The sequence below is a fragment of the Chiroxiphia lanceolata genome, chromosome 7, assembly GCF_009829145.1.
Source record: "Chiroxiphia lanceolata isolate bChiLan1 chromosome 7, bChiLan1.pri, whole genome shotgun sequence".
Classification (NCBI taxonomy): domain Eukaryota; kingdom Metazoa; phylum Chordata; class Aves; order Passeriformes; family Pipridae; genus Chiroxiphia; species Chiroxiphia lanceolata.
This window is the reverse complement of record NC_045643.1, coordinates 39,492,672-39,503,734: the sequence shown is the minus strand read 5'-3', so window position 1 is coordinate 39,503,734 and position 11,063 is coordinate 39,492,672. Positions and strand designations below refer to the sequence as shown.

General features: G+C 50.0%; 1 protein-coding gene across 5 annotated transcripts in view; it reads left to right on the top strand.

Annotated features, from left to right (window-relative positions):
- The window catches only part of ACVR1 (activin A receptor type 1), a 68,706-nt gene extending 58,032 nt beyond the window's left edge, over window positions 1–10,674 (top strand). For all 5 annotated transcript variants that reach the window (XM_032693310.1, XM_032693306.1, XM_032693308.1 and 2 more), the window contains exons 7-10: window positions 684–959; window positions 4,586–4,783; window positions 8,296–8,426; window positions 9,381–10,674. In XM_032693310.1, coding sequence (XP_032549201.1) covers window positions 684–959; window positions 4,586–4,783; window positions 8,296–8,426; window positions 9,381–9,515 — 740 coding nt within the window. In that variant the 3' untranslated portion in view covers window positions 9,516–10,674. The remainder of the gene's footprint in view (window positions 1–683; window positions 960–4,585; window positions 4,784–8,295; window positions 8,427–9,380) is intronic.
- Window positions 10,675–11,063: the final 389 nt, after the last annotated feature.

The following is an 11,063-nucleotide window of genomic DNA, read 5'->3' as shown; positions in this document are numbered from 1 at the left end:
CTAAAGCTGTTGAGGTCACTGTGCTGGTACAGACCCAATGCAGAGGAGGCAGGAAGGGAGCTGCTCCTGAATTTGGGGCTCAGTTTTAAGACACCACATTTTTGAAGGCACTCTTGAGGTTCACGAGTTTTGAACAGAAAATTTTCTCTGTTCCTTCGTAGAGGATCATTGTGTTTGGGCTACATGCTTAACCCTGTTCTTGGCAGCCTGCACTGGCTGCCTGTGGGCCCTAAAAATGGAAATGGTTGCACGTGGCTTGATCCTTGAGGTGTTGCTGCTTTCCAGTGTGATTCACTCAAGTGGGCAGCAGCAAATCTGCTATAACCTCGGGGTCTTTCTGTTTGACTGGGAGCTTCCCTACCCCCAAGTCCTTTAAAAAGAAGGAAAAAATAAAAATAAGCATATTTTTAAAGTATGTGGTCCTAACAAGTAGTTGTTTGGTGTGACTGACAAATACATAAATGTGTTCTTGTGAATAGGTGTGAGTCAGACTTCCAGAATCTGTCAGCTCTGTTTCCATCACAGTGATACCTGCAGTCTTCAGTGCAGCTGCAGAAAAGGTGTAATTAAACAGTTTTGCATTGCAAGAGGGGCCTCAGAATTGATTCTTCTCTCGGGTGAGTCTTGAAAGAACTCTGTCACTTTGTTTCCTTATTTCTCCTTTGTCCTCTCTCTCCCCCCAGGTTTTATCGCCTCCGACATGACCTCCCGGAACTCCAGCACGCAGCTGTGGCTGATCACACACTACCACGAGATGGGCTCTCTGTACGACTACCTGCAGCTGACCACGCTGGACACGGTGAGCTGCCTGCGCATCGTGCTGTCCATCGCCAGCGGGCTGGCACACCTGCACATCGAGATCTTCGGCACGCAGGGCAAGCCGGCCATCTCCCACCGCGACCTCAAGAGCAAGAACATCCTCGTCAAGAAGAACGGCCAGTGCTGCATCGCTGACCTGGGTGAGTGCAGCCCCTGCTGCCTGCAGAGATCACTGCTGGGGTGGCTACAGAGGTGGAACCATCGCAGTAGCCCAGCAGTGCCCCGCAGTACCCTGCAGTACTCTCGCAGTAGCCCAGCAGTGCCCTGCAGTACCCTGCAGTACTCTCGCAGTAGCACAGCAGTGCCCTCGCAGTGCCCTCGCAGTGCCCCCTCAGTAGCCCTGCAGTACCCTGCAGTGCTCTCGCAGTAGCCCAGCAGTATCCTCGCAGTAGCCCCTCAGTAGCCCCGCCCTGCCCTTACTCGCCCTCCCGGGATCCGGCGCTCCCCGCAGTGCCCGCGCCAGCCGCCAGATGGCGCCTGCAGCCCAGCAGCGCGTTTTGGGTCATTTCCTTGGCTTTCCCTTGTTCAGTTCCGGACAGTTCCTTGGGTTCCCTTCTTCAGTTTGGGCCATTCCCTTGGGTTCCCTTGTTCAGTTCCGGACATTTCCTTGGGTTCCCTTGTTCAGTTCCGGACATTTCCTTGGGTTCCCTTGTTCAGTTCCGGACATTTCCTTGGGTTCCCTTGTTCAGTTCAGGCCATTCCCTTGGCTTTCCCTTGTTCAATTCTGGACAGTTCCTTGGCGTTCCCTTGTTCAATTCCGGCCACTTCCTTGGGTTCCTGTTGTGAATTCCACTCCGGGATCCCAGGAGGATGCAGTGATCAGGTTTTGTCTGGTGTCTGCACTCCCAGGTGCCCTCCTGCAGACACTCCGTGCCACGTGCTCGCTGTCCCAGTGCCCCATGTCCGCCCAGCTTGAGTCCTGCCAGACCACTCTGAGCTCAGGAGTGGGTTTGAGATGTAAACTGGCACAGTGCTCAGGAACAGTTGCTGCAGCAAAGCTCATTCATCATTGGAGGGATGTCTGAAAATAGGGTTTTTTTCTTTTCTCTGAAGACAAGGGAGAAAACAGTGATAGAACAGTATTGGAGGCTATTGGTTAGGCAAGAAGTGTGTCAGGAGATGGGAATATTTTTTAATAATAATTCCACTGCATAGTTCCTATCACTTGTGCCTAAGGGACTTGAGATACACACAGGGAAAACTTGAAAACCACACACCTGGACCTATCTAAATTTGCAGAGGGAATATTAAGTAGCAAATAGAGCAGTAAGTTGAAAATACGAAGCTTCAGAGACTGACTTTTAAATAAATTTTTAACTCATGCTGAGGAGGGGGCAGCACATCCTGGCATTGATTGACATCACACTGGTACAGTGAAACCTACTACACCATTTATCTAGAGGCTTCAGATGTTTGAGAGATTTTCCAAGAGAGCACAGCAGTAAACACTTCCCAGTTAGTTTTTATAGTAGTAAAGTAAGTATTTTTTTAAACATGAATTCCTCAGGCATGTATCTGCCACATTCTTCCTGTGTTTCTCTTCTCTAAGGGAGAGTCACTAAAGAATTTGTTGCTCCTGGCAAGTATTCATGCCTTTTTTTCTGTGAGGCTTTGTCTCTTTTCCATTCCCTGGTCTCCTCCTCTGTTTCAGCCCCAGGATCTGGAGCTGGGAGCTGCTCTAGCCCACAGCACCGCCAGGATCTGAGCTGCAGTGACAGCCCCGCCTGGTTCAGATATGCCCTGGCTAAGCAGAAACTGTGTGACAAGGTCCAGGATGGGTGTCATTCCTGCTCAGTCTGTCAGTGCTGTGGAAAAGTTCTGCCCTTGTACTTCTCAAGGACCGCACGTGCCTGGCGATGGGTCTGAGTTGAGCAACCTCATGGAACAGCATGTAATGCTGTGGGAAAGCAGAAATACTCCAGTGTGCTGAAAGGGTTTTTGTCTTGTAAACCTGACATGTTTCTTTTCTTTTTAAGAACTGATATCTTAAAGCAAGAGTTCTTCTGCCAGGCACTCAGTGCCCCTGAGTTACGTGTGCACTGAGCCCCTGGGAGCAGGAGACACTGAAGTGGAGCAGGATCTGCTTCCCAGCTCCCAAACAGCTCGGATGCCTCCATGATGGGAACCTAGTTACAACATTCTGTCCCCTGACCCCATTGCACCATGTCCTTAGTGTGCAGTGTGCAGGATGCTGCCTTGCCTCCCTCAGCTGTAAAACTTTGACCAGTCAACCTGTGGAATCTGCTTTGCCCAATTAGGGTGGAGTATTTTGATTTTTATCAACGTCTTCTCCAAGGTCTTGATGTCTTCAGAGTTTGCCAGGAAATGTGGTTTCTAACCTTTGTTTGCAGTTGCAAGCTTTTTCAAAAAATATTATAATCCATGCATATTGTATAATGTAGTTTAATGTGAATTTAAACAAGTACATACATATATAAGTGCGTGTGTCATGTATGACAGAAACACCTGGATCTGGGAGCAGGCTTTCCAGGTAATCTTGTCAGGAGATGGTATCCAAGGAGTCCTTAAAAAAGGTGGGGACAAACTTTGTATCGGGACCCGTTACAATAGGCCAAGGGGTGGCAGTTGAAACTAAAAGAGGGTTGATTTAGGTTTATTATAAGAAATGTTTTACAGTGAGGGTGAGGAGGCCCTGGCCCAGGTTGGGCAGAGAAGCTGTGGCTGCCCCTGGATCCCTGGAAGTGTCCAAGGCCAGGTTGGACGGGGCTTGGAGCAACCTGGGCTGGTGGAAGGTGTCCCTGCCCATGGCAGGGGGTGGGATGAGATGAACTCTGTTCCTTTCAACCTGAACCATTCTGTGATCTTTCTAGAAGTGCCATAAGCATTTTCTTAGCACCTTGAAGTTTCTTAAAGTGCGTTTAGATTGTAGGAAAGTGTTTTTCAAATTTTTGTTACGTTGAAGTACAGACTGTTCTTTGAAAAGAAAAGGAAGTGAATGATCTGGTGCTAGGTTAATCTTTGTGGGACTGAGGTAAAAAGCTTTTTAAGGTTCACCTAAAATAAACTCCTGTTAAATGTAAATAGTGTATGTTATTCTTGCAAGATTTGCTGAGGAAATTAGGGAGAGTTTGCGTCGCCCTCTCTGTCGCTTGGCTCTGCCACGCACCCACTGCTGCTCAATTTGTGGTGCTCTCTGTTTACCGGGGCCAGATGAGTCCTCTGTGTGTTTCCAAATTTACAGTAATTTAGTCCCTCACATAATGTTCTCTGCTTAAATGTTTAGTAATTAGTAGAAACCAGGTAGAGTGGTTTTGTCTGACTCATTTTAGATTTGCTTGAGGATGTTTATTTTTCAAGCTACTGCAAATACGATGTTTTTTATTTTCCAGCTTTATTTTTTTAACTCGTGTGTATCCTTCATGCAATGTTTTTCTTCTCCCTTCCCCACAGTTCGGATGTATCCACCTACCCAAAAGGTCTATAAATAAATTTGAGTACTGTGTAAAATTGTTTTCTCCTGGGCAGCAGCTGTTTGACCTCTGCATGTCCGTGCCCGGAGCGCTGGGGACATCCAGTGGCTGCAAAACACTTCATGGCAATGTTTTGCAACAGTGCAATAAAATGCTTAATGGTGACCCCTGAGGAGATAATGGGTCGGTCTGCGGCCTCAGGGGCTGGTTTTGGTGGTGGGTTTGGTGCTGACCACGTTGGTCTTTGGGCAGTTGGGCCCTCGGCTGCTCTTTGAGAACCTTTACGCGTGTTCTGCCGCACTCGTAAGCTGTGACTTTTCCTCTCTGTCCTTCAGGCCTGGCAGTTATGCATTCCCAAAGCACAAACCAGTTGGATGTGGGGAACAATCCCCGTGTGGGCACCAAGCGCTACATGGCCCCCGAGGTGCTGGACGAGACGATCCAGGCAGACTGCTTCGACTCCTACAAGAGGGTGGACATCTGGGCCTTCGGGCTGGTGCTCTGGGAGGTGGCCAGGCGCATGGTCAGCAACGGTGAGTGCCTGGCACCCTTCCCCTGCCTCTAGCAGGGGTAGGGAAATGGCAATTCATGGCAAAGCACCTGCCACCAAAGAGCACAGGAACATGCTGGACCTCTGCAGTAGTTTGGTTCCTGACACTTTGAGGAAGCTGTTGGTGTGTTGGGTACAGTGGCCGAATCTTGTTGTCATTTCTGTTAAGGCAGAGAAGGAAGAGGGTCTCCTGCTCATTCTGGACCCTGGTGAGAACTAATTCATACCAAACAGTCAACATTTTAGATCATAAGGTCTCCACACTTTTTCCACTTAAACCATAGTGAATACTTGTAGGAGGCTATTTCTTGTGACAAACCCTAAGAAACAGAAGGAAATTATATAGGAAGTGCAGAAGCTGTCAAAATTCGGGGCTGCTCTTGCTTTACCAAATTAAATGCATTCCCAAGGCAGGACTTGGTCCAGGTGCAGTTCTGCTTGGGAAGGGTGCTCCTGCCATCCTGTCTAGAGTGCAGGGCTTCTTCCTTGCTCTTGGCAAGGGTGCCTGAATTTTGGAACCTTTCAGCTGGGTGTCTGTTGGTGTGATTCCTGCTCAAGTCAGAAGTCCTCTCTGAGTTCTAGACCTCAGGTTGTGCTCTCTGGACCCAGGTGGGTAGGAGAAGGCGAGGATGCCCTTCAGATGTGTGCAGACCCTGGCAGGGATGGTTTGTTCACAGCTACATATTTAAATATGAGGAAATTGCAGATTGTCACACACATTTGTTTACTCTGTGTCTGATCTGTTCCCCCTAGACCCAAATCTCGTGAAGGTGTGTGTGGCTAGTTTGAGGAAGGAAGAAAGGTGGTGAATGCGTGGCATTAATGTTTCTGAGGGTGTTTATTGGCACAGGTGTGTCGTAGGCAGATGGAGACCTGTTTGGTGCTGGGCTGCATTACGTCACTGTCAGTGCCTGGAGAATTTCAGCTGGAACTTTGGTGTTCTCAGTGCAGTTTTATATCCTGCACTGTCTGTCTTACATGAAGGTGCTCACAGAATGCTATCAGATGCCATAAAGTGTTGTGGTGGCTGGGCAGGAGTTGATGAATTCCTGTGCCAGAGGTGATGCTCGTGCAGTGGGGAGGGAAGGGGTGAGCTGTAGTTGATTTGAGGGCACAAAGTCAGCAGCCCTGGGGAAAAGCAGTACAGTGTATTGGAAATGACAGAAGTCCCCTTAAAACTGTGCAGGAAGGCCAGGCTGGGTTGTGCTGCAGGAGCTGGGTCTGGCAGGGACGGTGGTGACGGCAGCGCGTGGGTCAGCGAGGCTGGGAGGGCACAGTGCTGTGGGTCAGTGAGGCTGGGAGGGCACAGTGCTGTGGGTCAGTGAGGCTGGGAGGGCACAGTGCTGTGGGTCAGTGAGGCTGGGAGGGCACAGTGCTGTGGGTCAGCAAGGCTGGGAGGGCACAGTGCTGTGGGTCAGTGAGGCTGGGAGGGCACAGTGCTGTGGGTCAGCGAGGCTGGGAGGGCACAGTGCTGTGGGTCAGTGAGGCTGGGAGGGCACAGTGCTGTGGGTCAGCGAGGCTGGGGGGGCACAGTGCAGTGGACCAGAGGTTCAGTGGCTTGCTGGCACCTCCTGGCTGGTCCCAGGGGCCTGGGGTGTTGGGCCATGGTAGCTCAGAGCACTCCAGAGTCACTACTGGAGTAAAGGCCAGACCCGCTTCCTTCGTGCTGAGTACTGCACGTCTCATCTGCAACAACCAGTTTTGTGCCCTGTGCTTGGGAAAGAGCACATGGAGATGCTGAATTAGAGCCAGGCTCTCTCTGCAGTGATAAAGTTCATCTGTGATATCCTCGTGGCCCTCGGAGCGTGTTCAGAGCTGTGTGACACAGCTGGAGTTGGGTGTTTGACTCGTGTGAGGCCCCAGCTTTACCTGCAGGGCAGGTGTGGGCAGTGAGGGCACAGGCTGGTTGTGTCTGTGAGGTCTCACAGTGTTCTGGGGGAGCAGGAGAAGGGTAAAGACAAGAATTCAGCCCGGTAGGTGATGTTTGGTAAATGCAATTGGGAATTGCTCTTCCCGAAGACTATTTCCCATTTTGGCTAGTCATCACAGACAGGGATTTACAGATTTTTACAGCATATCCATGGGAATAGCTGGGATTTTGATCTTCTTCTGCAATAGAACAAGAAAACTAAAACTCAAAACTTTGCCGTAGCAAAGCCTGAGAACCTCTTTTCAACTTCAGCCTCTGCAGAGCATTAGAGATGCTCCTGGATTTCATGTCTGGCTCTGGGCCAGCTGCCAGCTCTCAGTGTGTTGTGCCCAGCTGTCAGCAGCAGCCCTTTGATGTTCCCGCTGGACCCAGAGGGCCTCATTAGCTCCGGGTTTTTCCGAGCTGCTGACCTGAGTGCCTGGCTTTGAACACCGGGCTGTAAGTTGGCTTCTTGAGAAAGCTGGGCTCCCTGTGGATGGTTTGTGAGCCTGATGCAGTGAGGAAGCAGAGCTCTGTGCCTGCCCTGGGGAGCGGGCAGGGGCGCCTGAACCTGGAGTGCTCCGTGAGCAGGTGCAGGCAGGGGAGCACACACACAGAGTCCTCTGGCAGTGCTGAAGCCCAGGGAATGGCAGGGGAGCACACACACAGACTCCTCTGGCAGTGCTGAAGCCCAGGGAATGGCAGGGGAGCACACACAGACTCCTGTGGCAGTGCCAGAGCCCAGGGAATGGCAGGGGAGCACACACAGACTCCTGTGGCAGTGCCAGAGCCCAGGGAATGGCAGGGGAGCACACACACAGACTCCTCTGGCAGTGCCAGAGCCCAGGGAATGGCAGGCTCTGGGTTTAAGGGCCCAGGGAATGACAGAGCTTGGAGCAGCCTGGTCTGGTGGAAGGTGTCCCTGCCCATGGCAAGCAGGTGGAATGAGATGAGCTTCAAGGTCCCTCGCAGCCCAAACCATTCCATGATTCTGTGAAGATGCATTCAGCCCCTGGCTGTCACAGGCTCTCGGGTGTTTGGCTTTGTGATAGCATGTGGTACCAGTTACCCTGGGGATTTGACTGTTTTCATAACTAGAAATGATTTGAAGCACCAGCTTGAGAGTCTGTGGATGCCAACATCCTTATTGGACCCTTCCAGGAATCACAAAAGCACCAAAGTATGTGGTGAGCCTGGTAAAAACCACAGTGCGGACCTTACATTTTTCCACTTGCTGGTAGAAATCCCAGTTTGTGATAGGCAGGAAAGCTCTTTGTGTTACAAAATATGTCCCTTTGGCAAGGGATTTACTTCTCATCCTTTCAGCTCCAGCATCTGCAAAGTGGGTATAGCTCTTACTTTGTGGACTTGTCATATGAGCCAATTAATTAACATTTTGGGTAGAAAAAGCTGTTCCTGTGGCAGTAAGTGCTCTTCTGTTGTTCAGTGGCTGTGTGACACTGTGGGATTGACTTCTAAAGGATTTGTGTGCCTCTTAGAGCACATGGGTCCTGTGTTCCCTCCATCCCTGTGAGAATGCTCTTCACTGACAAGCCATTCAGTAATGCCTGTTTGTGTCTCACCAGGTATTGTGGAAGACTACAAACCACCCTTTTATGACTTGGTTCCGAACGATCCCAGTTTTGAAGACATGAGGAAAGTGGTCTGTGTGGATCAGCAGAGGCCCAACATTCCCAACAGATGGTTCTCAGACCCGGTCAGTGGGTGCTGGGGGGGCTGGCAGCAGGCACGTGCTGACCTTTGTTCTTGGGCGGAGTCACAGAGGTTATCTTCAGTTGTGCCTTGCAGTGGAAGTGATCTCGAGGGGCCTTGTCAGCAGCATCACCTGTGCAGGGGTTGGGGGTGGAATGGCCTGGCCTTGGGGGAGCACTGAGCAAACTGAGGAGTGCCAGGGCAGAGCCGGTCACAGATCGACCGCTCAGGAGCAGGGTTTAGCAATAACTCTTACAGCTGCTCCTCCTGGGTCCTTGTTCTCCCTTCCAGGGGAAATCAAGGGGAGGGAAGCCAGTCCAGGACTTTCTGTGGCTTACAAGCACACAGGTTTAGAACAGAATGCTGGTTTCTCCTGCCTACAGAATAAGGGCCTTTTTGAAAGGCTGAAGTTTGTTTTTCAGACTGGCCTCTGCAGTCTGCCCAGCTGTCCTTACCACTGAAGCCATGGAGGTCAGTGTGAATCCGCAGGGCTGGCCAGGGCAGAGGGCCCATCTCTAAAGTTTGGATGTGGAGCTGTGCCCTGTGCTGTCCCAGCAGCCAGCTGGGAGTCTGGCCAGTTAAACCTGTGCTGGGCATGATGGAGCCATGGGCAGAAAATCTGCGCCTTCTCCTCTGCCTTCATGGGTCTGCAGCACTTGGTTTCATTGAACAGAGATTCTGTGGAGTGTTTTCTTAATTAGGAAAGAAACTATGAAAGTCCATTGTTGAAAGTTACCCTGGCTGATCACTCCAGTTGTGCTCTTGGTTTAACCAAGTTATCCGACTTTGAGGGCTTCTGAACACCCAGAAGCTCTGCATTTGATAGGTAGCAGGAAACTCTGCAAATGGAGTGTTATTTAGGCAATAAATGCTCTGTGAGTGCTTGACCCAGCCAGTGCTTCCTTGGCTTGTTCCTGTGGCCTTACCCTGGTGCTGTGTGGTTTCTGTCCCTTCCCAGACGTTAACGTCCCTCGCCAAGCTGATGAAGGAGTGCTGGTACCAGAACCCGTCCGCCAGACTGACAGCCCTGCGCATCAAAAAGACTTTGACCAAAATTGACAATTCCTTAGACAAACTGAAAGCTGACTGTTGACCCTCTGCTCGTGGTGCTCTCCCGCCAGGAAGGCACTGGGCTGGCCCTGAGGGCTCTGGCCAGGCCGTTGGCAGCCCTGGTGCCCACGGGGCTGCTCGGAGCGGGAGTTCTGGGGAGCAGCTGTGGGAACACTGGGACCCCTGGACTGCTCGGACCACAACTGCACCCACACCTGGGCGAGCGCTGAGGACTCAGCTGGATGTGCTGTTGCTGAGGTAGTGGCCTGAAGGAAGACAGAGAAATCCTAAGACAAGATCAGGGCATTAAACAATGGCTTTGAACAGCTTTTTTCTTTTCGTTTTTTTTTTTCTTTTTTTTCCTTTTTTTTCCCCTCCTTTTTTAAAATTTTTTTTAATTTTATTTTAATTCTCCTAGTCACTCCCAGGGTGAATACATGGAAGTGGTAAATTTTAATCAGCAATATTGCCTGTGCTTCTCTTCTTTATTGCACTAGGAATTCTTTGCATTCCTTACTTGCACTGTCACTGTTAATTTTAATGACATGACTTGCCAAAAATACGATTGGCTGTATCCTGCATTGATCTATACCTGAGTAATAGGAAAAGAATTCGGTAAACTGAAAATGTAACTGTCAGACTTTAGCTGCATTTTACATGTGTACTGATGTTTACAATAATGCTGAACATTAGGAATTTCTCGTTTATCCAAAACTTGCAAATTATTTATTACTAGTGCACTTGCCAGTTTTTTAAACTGTAAAATAAGTGCATAAAGTTAAAGCTTATTTTTATGTGGCCTCTTTCATGATTTCTTACACAGACGTTTTTGTAACACGATATAACCTGAAACATGAATTGTTTTATGTATTATCATATTACAACTCGATAGTCACATTTTAAGTGCTTCACATTTGTAGGTGTGTGGTCTGTACCATATTTTCAGTTGGAATATGGAACGTATATATAGCCATTTCCCACAGGACCTTGCGTCTGGCATCTTACTGATCTGGGAAAGGAAAGCAACGGAGGAGTTAACTAGAATTTTAGGTCATGAATGCTGTGGGGAAAATGCATTTTATTTCTTCTAAGCTATATAATATGCATTTAAACTCTGCCAGAAAAATAACTATTTTGTTTTAATCTACTTTTTCTATTTAGTAGTTATTTGTATAAATTAAATAGAATGTTTTCAAGTCAAACCACAGTGTGCTTTAGTTCTCTTCCTGCCCGTCAGTGACCAGGTGCCCCCAGTGCAGCCGTGGGGACCCCGGGCCGTGCCCCCAGGGTCCAGGCTGGTGCTGCTGGAAGTCTGAGGTGCTGAGGCTCTGCCAGGGCCTGGGCGTGTTCCTCTGTGCCCCACCTGGTCCCAGAAGGGTCCAGCAGGGAGGTGCTGGGCTGTCCTCGGAGGGGACACCCTCAGAGGGGACACCAGCCATGTCCCCCTGCCCTCCCTGCGGTCCCTGATCCCGGCCTGGGGGCAGGAACTCTGCTCTGAACAGTTCTCTCTGCCTGTGCCCCTCCACACGCTCCTGGCTTGGTTCCACCCTGTGGAGAAGTCCCAGGAAGGGACAGTGCCCTCTCATCCTCG